The 16,915-nt window shown below is 38.4% G+C and overlaps 3 protein-coding genes across 4 annotated transcripts; 2 read left to right on the forward strand and 1 right to left on the reverse strand.

Moving 5' to 3' along the window:
* Window positions 1–909: 909 nt before the first annotated feature.
* Window positions 910–7,790, forward strand: nostrin (nitric oxide synthase trafficking). Its single transcript, XM_030081513.1, has 16 exons — window positions 910–936; window positions 1,084–1,169; window positions 1,488–1,571; window positions 1,770–1,832; window positions 1,947–2,028; window positions 2,149–2,211; window positions 4,507–4,605; window positions 4,722–4,847; window positions 5,467–5,565; window positions 5,664–5,789; window positions 6,071–6,179; window positions 6,366–6,454; window positions 6,543–6,668; window positions 7,082–7,334; window positions 7,428–7,520; window positions 7,628–7,790. The coding sequence occupies exons 1-16, from the start codon at window positions 910–912 to the stop codon at window positions 7,762–7,764; spliced, it is 1,662 nt and encodes a 553-aa protein (XP_029937373.1). The 3' UTR covers window positions 7,765–7,790.
* On the reverse strand, window positions 7,343–12,807 carry spc25 (SPC25 component of NDC80 kinetochore complex). The gene is made up of 7 exons (XM_030081516.1): window positions 12,673–12,807; window positions 11,758–11,923; window positions 10,772–10,837; window positions 9,738–9,884; window positions 9,518–9,622; window positions 9,113–9,211; window positions 7,343–8,955 (listed from the first exon to the last, which is right to left on the reverse strand). Exons 2-7 carry the CDS (start codon window positions 11,909–11,911, stop codon window positions 8,831–8,833), a joined length of 696 nt encoding a protein of 231 aa, XP_029937376.1. The 5' UTR covers window positions 11,912–11,923; window positions 12,673–12,807; the 3' UTR covers window positions 7,343–8,830.
* LOC115380372 (glucose-6-phosphatase 2) lies at window positions 12,119–15,836 on the forward strand. Of its 2 annotated transcripts, XM_030081515.1 has the most exons (6): window positions 12,119–12,248; window positions 13,811–13,879; window positions 13,983–14,092; window positions 14,184–14,295; window positions 14,383–14,504; window positions 14,867–15,836. In XM_030081515.1, the coding sequence occupies exons 2-6, from the start codon at window positions 13,830–13,832 to the stop codon at window positions 15,376–15,378; spliced, it is 906 nt and encodes a 301-aa protein (XP_029937375.1). In that variant the 5' UTR covers window positions 12,119–12,248; window positions 13,811–13,829; the 3' UTR covers window positions 15,379–15,836. The 2 variants fall into 2 exon arrangements, with proteins under 2 accessions (XP_029937375.1, XP_029937374.1); XM_030081514.1 differs by lacking the exon at window positions 12,119–12,248 and having other exon boundaries at window positions 13,662–13,879.
* Window positions 15,837–16,915: the final 1,079 nt, after the last annotated feature.

Here is a 16,915-nt window from a genome sequence, read left to right on the forward strand (position 1 = left end):
TAGTTTTAGTCACCGAATAAAAGCTATTCATATCATTCTGATAATGGATTCTAATTTTCCGAAGAAGTGATTTTTGAACAATGTAATCTGTATTGCCGTCCCATCAATAATTGCTTGGGATAAAATTCTATTGATTGATAATTGGTGCAAAAAATACTTAGCACCATGCTGTGACTTTAATTAGGTTATTATTAATGTGGTGTTTTATCACATTTTCGGATGGTTTGGATGACGACAATCGGCTTCCCTGTGTAGTTTCTGGGTACAGTATTTGTTGGCGTAATGCGTGATGAGTCACCCAAGGACACAAAAATTCAGAAGCATGTAAGGCTCAGCTTCTGCAGCATCCTCAAATACACATTAACGACAGTTCATCTCCCTGAAGGCTCCAGTCACTAAAACTCAACACACAAAATATCACTGTCAGAGAGGGAAGTAAGTAGCTGTCTTATAAGCCAAGGATGGGATGCAGAGAATCATACATTTGCCTCTGTATGCATAGAAATATCACACAGCTGTTCTTTATCTAATAATCTAAGCATGTACTATTTACAGGTTCTAGTAGTTGATTTTGTCATATAGCTTATTATATCTCTACCAGTGCAATTTCATTCAGCCTTTTTACACTTAACTTAGATTCATAGCACATAAAAACATTATGAGATGATGGCACACACACAAATAGAGGAGTAGAGAAAAAATGTGGGCAGATATGGGCATGAGTTGGTTTTGTGTGGCGGTCTTTCACTTCATTTCCATCCACGTTTGGGCTTCTTTTCAATCTTTCAGTGGAATTTTCCTTTGCATTGTGCACTGACAAAAAGCTCAGGTGATTTCCGCATGAGTGACTTTGGGAGGAGAGCATTCAAAGTCCAAAGTCCAAAGTCAACAAACAGCCACAGTCTTAAGATGAAGGATCCAATGAGCACCTGCTCCGTGAGTAGCTACATTTTTGAAAAACTGATTGCAATATTTTGTTTTAAATTCCATATATACATATAGCAGGTTTAGGTGATTCAGCTGTTACAGGGCTTATTTATCAGCTGGCAAAAGTCTCATGAAGTCTTATTCACTGTGTTCCAGTATAACCTCTTGTACCAAAATGTGAAGCGATATTCAAAAAATGGGGAGTACTTCTGCAAAGAACTTATGACGGTTTTTCAACAAAGGTACGCTCATTTTATGGTTTTCACTTCCTACGCCAGAGGCCTTTAAAATTAGCTTTCCAATGTAAAATCTCAGAGAAAAACTACTAATGTAATTGTTTGCTTTGTGGTGACAAAAGAAAAGTGGTTGCTATTATTATTGGTATGATTGTGGATTATGTATCATTTTTACATTGCAGATTCTATACAACTCAATCTATGCCACTCCTATTTGTGAAAGCAAGTTGAAGGAATGCATTCCTGAGTGAATTTTAATGACCAGAGGAGTTATTCTTTGACTCAGTTATTGTCTCTCAGTACAATCTCTTTTACTGCTTGCAGGGCTGAGCTGGAGCTTACTTATTCCAAAGGACTACAAAAACTTGCTGGCAAACTCATCAAGGCATCCAAAGGAATGACAAACAAGTAAGGGACACGCATAATTTCTGTGTGTTTACATTTGTCTTACATTTTCTGGCTGGGAATAACTTGCAAAGCAGCAAAAAGATGTAATTATATCATGGGACATAACATGCACCTGATGAACGAGATGATCAAAACACAAGCGGATGTCGAGCTAATTATCCCACAGCTCTGACCTTTTCATGCCGGTTCCCTACTCAGTTCCACCTACATCGCATGGTGTCATGTGTCAGATGAGATGTACTCAACAGCAGACACCCACAGGTAGTTTTTGACCTCAGTTCACGTCATCACTGTGTATGTCCATAGAGAGAAAATGTCAGGGAGATTTGGAATGGACAGAGTGAAGTTAACTCTGACTTTATGTCCTCATTTCAGGGCATTAGGAAATGCATTTCAGCAGGAGGCAATTCTGGAATTACGACAAGCCTTAGACGAGCACAATAAGAGGAAGAGGCCTGTATGCAATTTGGTCTTTCCCACAGTTGTACCCTAATCTGTCCACCTGCCTGTCTTCTTTAGCATCGAGCTCTATGTCCACACTAACTAATCAGCTCTGTCCTGCTCTGTACTGTCATAGCTTGATAGTGTTGTGGAAAAAACTGGAAAACTTGTCGCTTCAAACTGGAGTGAGCAAATCAAGGTAAAGCATCTTCCCAAATACAAAACAAAATAATGTATTTAACAGCATTTTTCATATGGTACTCTCAGGGTCTTGGACATTTTGATGAATATTGAACTCTCAACAAAGCTAAGAATTAGATATGATATCATGAAGAGTGACAGTTTCTGGAACTGCTCCCGAGACAATTAATTTGAGACCGACTTTGTGAATTGACTGTTTTCTACATAGCGGAGTACATGATAAGATGCATCTAAAAATTTACACCCAGAGAATATGCACACACCTTAATTTTAATTCAGTACATTAAAAGTAAAAAAAAAAAAAAAAAAAAAAAAAGATTTATCAGTAGGGGAGAGTGGGGTAAATAGTGCCAATTTTTACTTAAAGTGCCTTTAAAGCGAGGAGATTACAGTAATGTCTCCAACTAAAATATGCACATATAGTTTAGGATGTTGTGCATCCCTGGGAACAATCACTTTGGATCTTATATAAACTGTTTGAGAAATATAGCTTTCGAAAAAAAAAAGTGGTTTTGTGGCACAACTTGCTCCCGGTGTGGGGTAAATTGTGCCATTAGAGAGAATACACTGGGGTAAATTGTGCCATTGATAATTGAAGTAAAACAGATCATTTTAATCTTACAAATGATAATGCTATATAAAAGCAAAACAAATTCAATACAAAATTATTTATTTAACATTTATTTATTATTTTAACAAGATCACAGGCCACTTTTCTATAACAAGGCCTAGCGCCACATGAGCACATACCCAGAACAAAATAAAAATTCCAAAATGAGCACCTGAAAATCATCTTCATCTGAATCTGAATAGTTTTAGTGATCAAAGGTAAGAAGACAATGTACAATAACAATAAAATACAATAAAGTAATATATAGTATATAATCACAAGTTGTGCCACTGGCACAACTTACCCCAAGGCCCTTTGGCACAAATTACCCCAAGCCCACCATTTTGAAAAAAAATGCATCCCTCAGCTGTTTTGAGCTAACATCATGCTAACTGTATAGACTCATGGTGTAGCTTACTAAAGTACTAAAACCTGTGTGAACTGTTTTCAAAGTTTTCTATAATTGTTCAAACACAGCAATCAAAAAACCTTGATCATAGAAATTTTACTTTGGAGGGCCAAAAAATGTTTTTTGAACTTATGTGTGCTTACCTCTCAAGCCATGTGTCTCCCTTCTTTGCAGGATGAGTGAAATGGATGCCTCTTCAAAAATATGTGGTCACATGACCAACTTCTTCTATGGTTTTCTAGATAACAGTGGTGGCACTACTTGCCCCTTGGCACAAATTACCCCACTCTCCCCTATGCAAGTCATTTTGTGAAAGAATGAAATACACAAATGGCATCATTTGTAGACTTGAGGCTTCAACACACTGCAGTGAGAGGGCTGGAGGGGTGCCTAGACAGTCAAGGATTTAATAAAATGTGACTGCTCGATAAATAACGTCAATGCCAAATGTTGCAACTGCAGTGACATAAAGGAAATATTCAGTATGCATGTGATTTAGCAAGCAGCTATAAATTCTCCCATACTCCAGTATATGTTGTCCTCTTGTGTGATATGCCAAGATCAATTAAAAAATCAGTTTAATGTTAATTACCACCATTTTGCCCACCATGGTGAATGTTGGGGGAGATTTTATTGAAGTTAAAACTGCTTGGTGGCACAACGGCATGCGATATTTTCAAGTGGCACCAAGTGATACTGTATGTGAAAGGTCAGTGATCTATAATGTAAATACTCTTTGCAACTGAATAAGGCAACATTGCATTTCATTTTTTGAGCTGACTTTTAATAGAAACTGATACAGAAACTGAAACTGATCATATGAAGTGATATTTACTTTATTGCAAGAAACATAATTTTCTTCACCAGGAAATAAAAGGTGGATAATGTCACAAATATGAAAAGCATGCATTTTTTGATTGCTGGGAACAAATAAGAAAAACCCTTTTTTTAAATTTTAAACTGCTTGTCTGGCTGGTCAGTCATTAGCTGTGAACCACCTCCAGTGTGAAGACTTTCTCTGAGTGTAAATTCCAGCATGGAAGGCCTCTGGTGTTTGAACAATGATAACTTAACAGTTTGCACTCAATAGGGCCCACAGCTCATTTCATGCAACATTAGGCAAACTGTTTTCAACCAAAACAAAATAGTCTCAAATTGTCGAAGGAAATACTCCAGGAACCTGTGTCTCAGATTGGAGTTTTGGTTTCCCCATGCAGGGAAACAGGCATGGTTAAGTGCTCACAGATTATTGTGTTTACTCTTCACTAAAACAGATAAAGAAGAAACTGGTTGGAATAACAAGAGAGCATGAGGCTCTATTCAACTTTGTTGAGAACAACAAGCAAATTTGCACAGAGAAAGAAAAACAAAAGGTATAGCATTACCATGTTTTTTCATCGGTGGACAAGGTTTAGATGTGTAATTCATGGTGACATGTGTTTGAAGAACCAATGCTTGCTAAAGCCAGTTTTTCTGTTTTGGACTATAGATGCTTAACAGGCTGACTAAGTCAGCAGAGGCACAGACGCGGGTGGATGAGGAGTACTTTAACATCAACATGGAGGGTCATCAGATCAGACTAAAGTGGGAAAACACACTGAAAAACTGCTTCCAGGTGTGGACAAATGTGTTTTTACTTTGTAGTTTTTAGGCATTCAGGTGATGCTCTTACATTGAACACAGTGACATCCAATGAGAAAGCAGATGAGGTTCAGTGTCTTGCTCAAGGGCACAATAGTCGTTCAGTGGCCGTCTGGTTTGCAGGATAGTCTCTCTAAGCACTAGGCTGTCAACCACCCAGGTATTTAGAGCAAATCACCATATTCCACCTAGTGTTGCTATGCATTTAGCTCTTGGCATCTCTGTCAGGGAGACACATTCACATTTCATCAGTTTGCAGCCAAGAATAGCACCACTAGGAGAAGAAGAGAAAAAAAAAACACTTTGGGACACTAAGAGCACTTCAGCAAGACATGCGACTGTTGATAGACATATTTCCTGTTGCAGGGATCAACCCTGTGATCTTTTAGTTTCTGTATAGTCTTTCTCATCACTACACCATACTGCTGTTCTTTGTGTTATTTTGTTATGACTATTATTATGATTCAATAATAAGTGTACAAGTATATTCAGTTTAATGTATTTTCCATTGCATAAAATTGCTGGTCTTCATTTGGATTGAATGTGCAGTCGCCTACAGAAAGCATCTAAGTAATATTGTGTGTCTATTTCAGATCATCCAGGAGCTTGAGAAGCAGCGGATTGAAATTCTTTGCAACATGCTGAATAGATACAGCCTCCACATGTCCAGCTTTGGGCAGACTCTCATACATGTGCGACATTCTGACCTCAATCTTTTTAATACAGACACACAAAAGCTCTCGGTCGATGTTATCCCTCATCTTGTATTTGTGTGCTGTGCCACATCCAGGGCCACAAGCAGATAGAACAGGCGATCCAAAGGGTGGATATGGAAAAAGACATGCAGACCCTAGTGGAGGAGACCAGCATCACAACTGAGGACAACAAAGCTGAGTTTCTGATGGCTGATTATTTTGTAAGTCTGCAGCTTTGTTCTTGAAGCAGTGTTTGCATAAAGTGATTTTTTTGGCCTGACAGCACAATGCCAGACATACATCTATGAATAGTTCCAGGTGAGACAAGTTTTGCATGAATTAAAATAAGCTCACAGGAATCTTAGGTAATTCAAATGGCAGATGTAGCACTGACATAAACATCGGCACTACATCAACTTTTAAACTAGGAGGGAAAACTGCTATTGTTGGTTTATGTAATTCCCCAGACCCGCCTAAGTTCTCTGTGTTCTGCATGCATTAGGAGGAGGACAGCAAGTCACTGATGGGGAGAGACAGAAGAAGAGAAGCCATCAAAATCAAACTCCAGCGTCTGGAGGACAGCATTGCAAAAACAAAAAAAGACTGTGAGGGTAAATGATCTACAGTTCATAAGAACAATATTCATTAAACAGTGCTCAATGGCAACATTTTTGAAGCTTTCATTTTCCTTGTGCAAAGCGAGTAGATTGATCTGTAACAGCTGTTAAACACTGTTCCTGAGTGATTCTCAAAAGACAGCACTTTTTTGTAAATTGTCCTCAATATTCTCACATTAGGAATTGAAAGACTGATGAAGACGTATTCTGAAAACCCATCCTTTTCAAACCAAAAGAACCTTGAGGAAACTGAACAGCTCCTTGATGAGGTATATACTGTACGTGATTTTTTAAAAAATACATTTGCCAGAAGTGATGTTCACTGAAAGTCCCTGTTATCTACCTTGTTACCGACAGACCACACTCAAACTTGATCTTCTTGAGGCAACTTATTACAAACTCTCCATATCATTGTCCGAGTTGGAGGGAAAACCCAGGACTTTTCACCGATTCACTGACAGCATCACAAAATGGAAAGACAAGGTATGCCCCTATGGACCATCTACGTTGATTATGCCAAGTCATATATTCAGGGATGGTTATAGCCTACAGGTTAGTAGGAAGGTTTTGACTGAAGGGTCAGCAGCTGCTCTTCAGCAAGGCACTTAACTCTAGTGCCCAAGTAAATGTGAAAATGTGTGTGTTGCTGGGAAAGAATATACACGGCTAATTGACTTGGATAAAAAATGGTAGTGTCTGTGCTAATCATATAATGGAATGGTGGCTTAAATATAGTTATTTGTGGTAATTGTAGAATGATTACTGAGGAGGTAATTGCCAGTCACTGGTTTAAAGTTGTTTTACTGTTTCCTAATCAAAACTACAAAAATCATGACATAGCCAAGGTTGCATCATGTAGATTAAATCTCAAACATAAAACCATTTTCTTGTCCAAGGACTGTGAGCACAGTGTTGTTCAGCTGACCCGTCCAGTCAAAATCAGGAAAACGTCGTTCAGGTCCCGCCAGACGCTGAGAGCCTCCATCATTTACAAAGGACCTGTTCAGAGTGTGACAAAACCATCTGTGGAGCCCTCAGACACCGCTGACCAAGTCACCGCCTCTGCCTCAAACCAAGAACCCGCAGTGGTTGAGTGTGACAGCACTGTTAATGGAGCCCTGCTGCCTAAAACTGATGACAAAGGACCAGGTGACAAATTTGCAGCATGCAAAGATTTATTACTCATCACATTTGCAATTCCATCATGTAATAAGGGGAGTGAAAAATATTAATATTTAACAGGTGAAACAAGAGCAGAATGGTCCAGCATAGGAAAATGCAAGGCTCTGTATGATTTCACATCTGAACAAGAGGATGAACTGAACCTTAAAGAAGGTAAGCATCAACTTAATATTCACAAAATATTACACGTAACCTCAAACATTAGTAAAGGTTGATGGCCGGACTAATAAAATGACCTAAAATGGATTTTTGATTCCCAGGAGATCTGCTAGATATCTACCTAAAGGAGGACAATGGGTGGTGGTATGGCGCACTTGACGGGCAGATAGGCCATTTCCCATCATCCTATGTTGAAGAGCTGCCTGTCTTAAGCATCGTCAACTCATCTGATGCATGACTGCACTGATACATGAACCATGCAAGCACACAACTCACGCCGTTAGTTCAAATTGCAAACTTCTACACTGTCAAGACGTGAATTTGCAACAACTGCAAGAATCGTATCACCTGCAAAAATGAATCAAGTTTCTGTGCATGTACTGACCGATATATGGATAATATAGTGTTTTGTAAAAGGTTTAATATAAACAGACGCATCCAGGGATCAGTACTATTAAGAATTTGCATTTTTCTGCTGTCTAATCACTGCTCAGTCAAGGTTTGGGACAATAATGCAGCAGCTGCCCTCAAGACTTCACTGTTGTAATGTTTGGAGATACAGCACAGATCTTTGTGAACTCTTGAAATTTTTTTGAGCTCTAATATAAACTGTTCTTTTGCCCTTCTATTTATTTATATCATTATGTTATTTGAGGCAGGAGTGGGCTTTTGAGATTTTTCACTTCATTTTATTAGTTCATTATAAATAAAATGGAGAAAAACAGAATTACCTAGCTATGTGTGCTATTCCTTGCTTTAAATGCGTAATGAGGAAAAAAATACAAATACATCAACATTTAAGAGACCTTTTTACATATCAAGCACATTTCTACATTCCACTAGGGAGGTTTACAGGATTTGGAAAGGCAAAAAGTGAGAAGCTGACTCCTCTCTCTCCATTTCCATAAGACAACCCATTCCAAGATTCAAGCAAACATCACATTTGTACATAAATATGCCATATCCAGATTACTGTAACATGACCACATTAAGACGAAGTTTGTGCTTATAAGGCCAATATTTACAAGGTTCTGGTTTTCATGCATTAGAACAATTTTATCTCAGTTAAAAATGTTACGAATTAGATGGTTTAATGTTGTGTTTTTCCAGTGCTTTAGCTGCAAGCTGACAGCCGTATCACTTTACATTTTAAGTGATTCCATTAATAAGAACAGATAAAATCATTCTTGAGCATGAACTGCCTCACACGGATGAGTCTTCCACAGCAAGGGTCATGCTGCCTGGTTCTTTTCCTTCTTGTACCATTTGACCTGGTGAGATCCTCGCTTCGCAGAGACAGTATCTTAGAAACGCGCCAGAGAGACAAACTCCTTCCTGACATTTGCAAGGAAGGCCGAGAAGTTATTGGTCTCCTGAAGTTTGCTTTCCAGGACAGGCAAACACTCAATTGGCGGATCACTTGACATAACTGAAGTGGGGGAGAAAAAAAAAAAAAAAAAAGGTCAGTATCATGCAAGCCACTTTCAATCAATTTTGCAGTCATGCAGCACGTCGAGAGTGGCTAAGCACATGAGCACATTGATTATTTAATTTTTAATTAATTAATTTATTTATTTTTGGCTTACTCTGGTATATCCCGTCCTCTTTGATCCCCATTGTGAAGGTGTAGACACTGTCTGGATCTGCAGGGTTGATGTTGCGGAAAATAAACTGCAACTTTTCACCTTAGAAACGAAAAGAAACGTAAAATAGTCAACTTGAAAATGATAATCTAAGCATAATCTAAATTATTTTTCATTCCTTTGTTGTTGGGGGAAAATCATCTGGGAATCACTTCTGATATGTGCCACTGGCTAATACATAGCTGCATATTGTTTTGGAGCACATAACAAAAGATTCACTGTTTCCTTAAACATGGACATGGACAAAAATCACAAAATTATCAGACAAAAGGAAAACCATTGGTGTTATAGGTTGTGCTATACTATTGGACCCTGCCAGTGAGAGATGCATTAATGAATGAGTTTTACCACTGATTTTTCTTATCTCCAATCCCAAATGATCTTGAAAGACTTGCTTGGCTTTGTTGAGATTCTTCAGTCTGTTTTTGTTTGCTTTATTTTGAGACAAAATCACTGAGAAGAGGGGAAAAACAGGTAAATTAGTTACCAAAGTTACCAAAGTTTCCACTTTGGTACTGCAAGCAGCCAGATCATAAACTTTAACTTAACTTTTCAAACATCAACTTACAGTCTCTCCTTTTGGCTTGTTCCTCTCTTAGTCTCTCCATCTTCTGGATAATGTCATCTTTCTGCATCTCTTTCCGTTGAATATCAGACACCAATTCAGAAATGGCATTCTTTTTCTCCTTCATTACTGCATTTTTTTGTTCTAAGCCTGGGGAGAAAAGACTGCATCAGGAACTTCTTGGTATTCATTTAGTTGCAGTGGGTCACATAAACAAATAAGCTTCTATCACAGCTTGGCAAAATCTCAAAATAATAAATAATGCATTAGGCCTACTACACAGAAACTTTTTCTCATAGAAAAACAAGTATGGTCCCAGATTTTACAATTAGTGCATGACACAATGAAGTGGTTCTCAATTCTGGTCTTAATGGGCCATTTGTAAAACATTATTAACTTGTGGGTCTTGGTCAGGCCCAAAAGGTCAAACTCTCACGTGAGGGGTGACATGCATCAAAACCACTTGAAAACCACTGGCCTGCACCATCAAATTACAACCAGAAAACAGATTATTTTGGCCTGCAGAATGACATTGTGAGTTAACCATGCTGTAATGTTGATATCAGACATATTTCATGCTGCACATAAAAATAGGTGTCATGTACTTTTATTTGTACAAAAATCCAATTAATCCAATTCAATTGCAGTACTGAGGTGAGATTATTTTTGTCCAGAAATAATGATGGCAGTAACCAGAGAGTGAACTGTCTCGTCTCTTATCCCATTCCAAATGGGCCCATGTCTCCTGTGCAGCAGGTCCACACAAGGTGATTGTTATTAACATAATTGGCAAATTTCCTTGATTTGTTAATTATGTAAATAACTACCAGGTGAAGCAGAATTCCAGCTGGGCTCTGAGTCCTGATGTTCAGGACTGAGAACATAAATGGATGTGGGACCAAAATGTTATCTTACCCCCAAACCTCTACAATAAAAAACAATATAATGGAAATGTATGGAAACTGTAAATGTATTTTGGTGAAATGTATAGCCACATATAATGTGTTGGTGGCAAATGTCCTGAAGCTGCAGCTCACCTCTTTTGTAAGTTTGTATTGTCTCAAACAGTGTCTCATCATCCTTGCATTTCTTTACACATGTATCTGCAATGAAGAACATGAAAACACACAATTTAGACAACCAATCCAAAATTAGATTCATTTAGTACAGGCACAGGCTACTCTGATGGTGACTGCGGCAAAAATAGCCTTTTAAAATGTGGAAAATCCTGGTTCTGTAATTTGATTTGCTGATACCCATCCAAAGTTATTGTATAATACCTAAACACAAACCTTTGACCACTTAATTATTTAAATATGGATGTGGATATGAAGTTACAGCACTCCTACTGGAACTACAAAAGAGTCACATTTGATTATTACCATTTAATTAACACTGATATATTTTAATGCATCTGCAGTCTGCAGTCCCCATTTTTACAGTGCTGTTTTATAAAAGCTGCAAGCCAGTTGAGGCTATGTTTTACAGTGATTAATAGGGTTTTCTGCACTCCTCCTTGTATCATGCTAAGTAACATCTGTTCAGGCTTTTTATAATCACCACGAAGCACGGCCTCTTGTGGCTCATTGCTTTAGTAGTACCTACAAGGGAGCTGTGCGCATACAGCAGCTTGTGCTTCCACCATATTACCACATACAGCACAACAAGCCAGTAACAACAAAATAGCTACCTAATGTAAATTCATCATCCATCAAGAACCATAACCTTGTCTTGTCTCCACTGCAAACACTAATGAGCCTATTAGATATACAGTCAGCCATAAGACAGGGCAATTTTACTCATCTCCACAGTGCAGCAAGAGCATACTACAGTTTATACAAGAAAAAAAGCAAAGTAACAAAAGAAAGTTTTTTTTTTTTTTCAAGAGTGAACACTGTTTATATGAAAAACATTCAATTATTCCACAATGAAAATTAAATACCTGCAGTCAATGTTAAGTCTCAAGAAATTAAGACAGCATGTAAGGTTGGTATAACATGAATGCACAATATCTAAATCATACCAACGGCAGATTTCACAAACTGTTTGTGGGACTGGCACAGCTCCACCGTGGTGTCAATTATCTCCCCACAGGTTTGGATGAGCAGTTTGTTGCGTATCTCTTCCATAGTGTTGGTGAACCAGTCACTGAGGGTCGGATCCGTAATGGAGGCCATGATGTTCTGATGCTGGACAATCAACAACATAATAACACAACACAGCATTTATGGAGTGCTCTCAGCTGAAGGACAACTTTATTTTCACTTTGCAAGGCAACTGATCTATTCATGCACCTTTTTGGAATCACAAATATACAGGCCTGGTCACAAAAGGGTTAAGTGTCAGCTCACCTGCTCACCAAAATGGGCAGGTCAGTGTGAATATCAGACAATGTTGGGCACTTAAGCTTAAATGTTAACTTCAGGTAACCCAGGCCACCTAATTATTCATCCACTTTCCTCAGCACGGTTCATGGACCTTTTTAAAGCCCGTACCTAAACCTCGACTTGCATGGTAGGTGAGTTAACATTAACCTTATGCTTACCAAGACCAGTCTGTTTTCGTTTCCAGTGTCAAATAACATTATCAAAGGCACGTCTTTGAATTAAGCATCAACATATCGTCAATTAAACCAGGCTAGCTTCCATGATAAAGTTTTACAAGTCGGAAAACATTAGCTGGCGATAAAAATAAATAAATAAATAAAAATCTACAGCAATACTATCGACAATACAGTTAAGCGGCGTTAAAACTAAACTAGCATCAGTTCATTTAAAAGTAACGTTAACGTTAGCCGCTAGCTAACTTTAGCACTAAGTTAATCATAATATGCCAAAGAACTGACACAGTAACCCACGGGGAAATGAAATGGGCTGACTTGTTAAGTTATCAGAATGTGTTAACGTTAAATACACCTAAATTTGGTTGTGGTACTCACGGGTTTTATTGTTTTAACGACAAAATCCGATGAATTATTTTAGCGGAGCCACTCGTTATTTTCAAAAATCCGCGGCAGGCGCACGGAGGGCGGGGCCCGGCCTGCGGAAACAACGTCATGTCCGCTCCGCCCGCCCACCAGCACCGACATACACTGTTCAAAACAACCGCACTTTACTTTTGTTGCTCTCTCTCTCAAATAGCTGTGATAAGAAACAATATTTGATTTTGTCATTCACAGCTCAACTGTATAATACAGTCAAAGGCATCTTGCAATTTCCCACAATGCAACTTTTTGTTTATATTTTGTTGGTGATTTTGTGCCACCTTGTGGCGCTTTTTGTTTCCCAACAAGTTTAACAAAAGCCCTTCCAGCCTTCTGTGTGGGAGCAGGTGTCCTGCACTGGGCTGCTCAGCAAAAGGAAACGTATTAATCTGTATTACTGATATTTTTGTGTTTGCAAACACTGTCATGATATATGCATATACATTTATATATATGTGTATGTACATGAGAACATATCCACTGGTGCTGGCCTAGCAGAAAACAGATGGGCTGTGTTTTCCAGTTACAGTACTGTGGGAAGTCCATTTTGTTGCTATGCTCACTGAGAATGAGAATATTAATGGAGCTGAAAGGATCCCAGAGTTTACTTGAAGCTCTGTCCCTTCCAGTGTATACAATGGTTAATATTTAACAAATAAAAGCAATGGCCTGTGAAATATCTAATGTCTACACAGTCAGGCTGTAAACAGTTTTTATAATCTCTTAAAATGCTGAGTTCCCAAGACTCAGGGACACTTTATTTTACACCTTGTGGGTTCAAACTGAAGAGCCTGCAGTTGTTGAATGATTTATGATGCCTGGTTGAGATATAAAGCTATCTAAGATGTAAAAGAGGAGAGACCACCTTGCCCATGCTGCTGTGACTGTAGACTTTGGTTGAGGAAGCATCTGTTCCAGTAGTGTGCACAGAGTGGGACCCTCAGATGGACCTGGTTTACAGCAGTGGCGTGCTAGCTATACAGCACCTCCAGAGCAGCTGCAGGGAATACCATTTCTTCCTAAACTTCATGTCTGCCGTGGGTGACCCTCGCAACATCTTCTCTGTGTATTTCCCTCTCTGGTTCCATCTCAGTCATAGTGTTGGTACCAAGATGATATGGGTGGCCGTTGTTGGCGACTGGTTCAATCTTATTTTCAAATGGTAAGCCATCATTGATGTTGTGCACAGAGCTTGTTTTATCTTTTAGAGCATTTAAGTGTCATACCAAGCTTTTAAGAAACATTAATGAGTTTTATCTTGTCAGGATTCTGTTTGGTGACAGACCGTACTGGTGGGTGAAGGAAACTCACTTTTACCACAACGATTCACTCCCTCACGTGGAACAGTTTCACATCACCTGTGAAACAGGGCCAGGTTTTTATCATGAATACAATTATCCTTCATCACATTATGTTAAAAGTATTATTTTTCCCGTTCTAAATTTCTTTGTTGTTTCTTTGTGCAGGTAGCCCGTCTGGTCATGCCATGGGTTCATCATGTGTATGGTATGTGATGATCACATCTGCCCTCAACTTTACCAGACCGTCCAGTGAGGCTTCTGTCCAGAATCTGCAGAGGTAAGAAGCTATGTTGTATAATGCTATTACAGAAGGCATTTTGTGAATTACAGCCCTGGTCTCAGTGTATCCTCTCTATCTTTTAAGGTTTCGTCTTCTTTGGTCCTGCTTGTGGATGGCTTTTTGGGTCATTCAAATAAGTGTTTGTATCTCCAGAGTTTTTATTGCCACACATTTCCCACACCAGGTTATCCTTGGTGTTTTAGCCGGTGAGTTCCATGATGCCAATATATATTTTATATGAGGGTCTCTTTCTTGTCATACGCTCTAGTAGTTTATAATGACAACTCATTTGTTCCTGTTTCTGTTAGAACTTCAAACAAGTAATGTAAATGAGCCAAAAGGGGCAGTGCAATGTTTCCACAGTTTCCATGGTTTAGTGATGGTAGTAATGTCCCTTATGTGTTTACTTGTACAATTTTTAATGTGTTTATATGATGCTATTTTGTGATATGAATCGGGTTGTTTTATGTACTGATGTAACAGAGTTTTGACAGTAAGACAAATTTCCACTATCGAGACCATAAACTATATCATTATTAAATTTGTCATTCTTTTCCACTCTGTGCAGGTATGCTGGTTGGTGAGGTGTTTGATCACATCCCTTCAATCCACAATGCAAGTTTGAAAGTGTACCTCCAGACCAATGTGTTTCTTCTCTCTTTTGCTGTTTGCCTTTACTTGCTCCTTAAATTCATGGACATTGATCTTTTGTGGTCAATATCTAAAGCCAAGAAGTGGTGTGCTAACCCAGATTGGATTCACCTTGATACAACGCCTTTTGCTGGTCTAGTGAGAAACCTGGGTGCCTTATTTGGTCTGGGCTTGGCGAACAACTCAGAGATGTTCATTCAGAGCTGCAAGGGCAAGAATGGCAACAAAACATGTTTTAAACTCATGTGTGTGACAGCAACTCTCACGTCCCTGCAGCTTTATGATTTCATCAAAATTCCCACTCACACTGAAGTCCTGTTTTACATGCTGTCATTCTGTAAGAGTGCCTTGGTACCTCTTTGTGTGGTTGGTCTCATTCCTTATTGTGTTCACTTGCTGATAGGAGAGGAGAACAAGAAGCTAGATTAAATTTTGGAGACCTTGTTCACTTTACTTAATTATTGTGCAGTTGCCTAAGCACTCAAACTGTGTTATGTGTTGTACTGTTAGATGGGTGGGTTAGAATAGTACTGTAAGTTTTTATGTGGTTTAACTTTATGTTCTGAATTTTTTAATCTCGTAGAAAATATTTATCAAACTCTTATTCAGAGCAATTTACAATGCACGAGCAATAAGGACTTCAGTCACTCTTTGACGGGACACATTAGTGATGGTGGGACTGCGCCTGTGACCACCCAGTTACAGGACAGATACGTTGAGCACTAGGCTACCCTGCCAACCCTGCAAATGCAAAATGTACTGTAGGTTTGTTTGTTTGTTTGTTTGTTTGTTTTTACAAATATAACCCATTGTATGTATGTTGTTCCACATAAAACTGTGCAGAAGTGTGATTTTTTTGTCCACTTTGAATTGGTGTTTATTTAATAATAAAGGGCTATGAATAAAATCTTTAAGAAGTTGTCTCTGAGAGCATTCTTTATTTAATAAGAAAGATTTGAACTGTTGTAAACATTACATTCAAAAGATTTTTTGCTACAACACAAAATGAACCAATAAATAATTCCTCTCCATAGATTTTAAATATTTCAAAATGTTTTTCATTGGTTTTCCGTTACATTAACAAAATCATTTTTTCATTTAATCATTTACCTGGTAACATAAATTATAATCACTACTTATATTTCCCATCAGTCCAATTATTTAATTATGTAACACTAAATCATTGAGTGAGGCGCCTGCCCTGTTGGCAACTCAGCTACCTACCGCCTGCCACCTATCCTATAATTGTAAAGGACCCGATTAGAACTCTTACATTGAAAGATTATGTCAGAGATTATTAAGGGTTACACAACACTAACATTCATATGTATGCTAAATATGAAATGAACACACTTTAATGTCTGAAGTCAAACATTGATGGAGCCATGGTGCTTTTCTGAACTTTATATTGCTTTAAATGGAGTCATAGGACGTTTAGTCGAGTTTTCAAAGTAGACTGTCCCCACCTCCCCCACCCCCATCTGAATTACTTAATCCCTTAAGGGTCATGCAGTGTGTTCAAGCTAATTCAGATATTAATCAGCCAAAATGTAATGAAGTAGAACAGGTCTCTGATGTAACTGGATTAGGCAGATAAGGTAAACTTTCCAACAGAGCCCGTTGTGTGTCTTATTCCGTTTCTCTGCGGTTGCTTAGCATCCTGTTATCACCTGAAGGGTTAGCAATAAATGATGTAACTGTTCTCTTAGTGTGTAAGCCTATTTGCTTAGCCAAGCTTGAAGAAACATCTGTGTCTATGCACATTGTCATGTCTTGGTGCCCCGGGCAAAACGACAGTGGAACACTCAACAGACCATAGTTTACATCAAGTTAAATATTTAAAAAAACAAATGAAAGACAAATTTTAATTTAATTATGCAGCGTTTCTTGCAATATTATACAAACAGTAACTTTCCTTTTGTCCTGGATCTTTGCATGCTCTTCATTTTTGTTGCCATACTCAGAA

Source organism: Myripristis murdjan, chromosome 21, assembly GCF_902150065.1.
Source record: "Myripristis murdjan chromosome 21, fMyrMur1.1, whole genome shotgun sequence".
NCBI classification, from domain to species: domain Eukaryota; kingdom Metazoa; phylum Chordata; class Actinopteri; order Holocentriformes; family Holocentridae; genus Myripristis; species Myripristis murdjan.

Bases quoted from the DNA above. Each gene is read 5' to 3' on its own strand.
- LOC115380372 (XM_030081514.1), top strand. From the start codon at position 13,662: ATGGACCTGGTTTACAGCAGTGGCGTGCTAGCTATACAGCACCTCCAG. The intron at 13,880-13,982 runs GTAAGCCATCAT...TTATCTTGTCAG, and splicing joins TTCAATCTTATTTTCAAATG to GATTCTGTTTGGTGACAGAC. The intron at 14,093-14,183 runs GTTTTTATCATG...TTCTTTGTGCAG, and splicing joins CACCTGTGAAACAGGGCCAG to GTAGCCCGTCTGGTCATGCC.
- spc25 (XM_030081516.1), bottom strand. From the start codon at position 11,911: ATGGCCTCCATTACGGATCCGACCCTCAGTGACTGGTTCACCAACACT. The intron at 9,623-9,737 runs GTAAGTTGATGT...CCCTCTTCTCAG, and splicing joins ACAAGCCAAAAGGAGAGACT to TGATTTTGTCTCAAAATAAA. The intron at 9,212-9,517 runs GTAAAACTCATT...TTCGTTTCTAAG, and splicing joins GGAGATAAGAAAAATCAGTG to GTGAAAAGTTGCAGTTTATT.
- nostrin (XM_030081513.1), top strand. From the start codon at position 910: ATGAAGGATCCAATGAGCACCTGCTCC. The intron at 1,170-1,487 runs GTACGCTCATTT...TACTGCTTGCAG, and splicing joins ATGACGGTTTTTCAACAAAG to GGCTGAGCTGGAGCTTACTT. The intron at 6,669-7,081 runs GTATGCCCCTAT...TTCTTGTCCAAG, and splicing joins TCACAAAATGGAAAGACAAG to GACTGTGAGCACAGTGTTGT.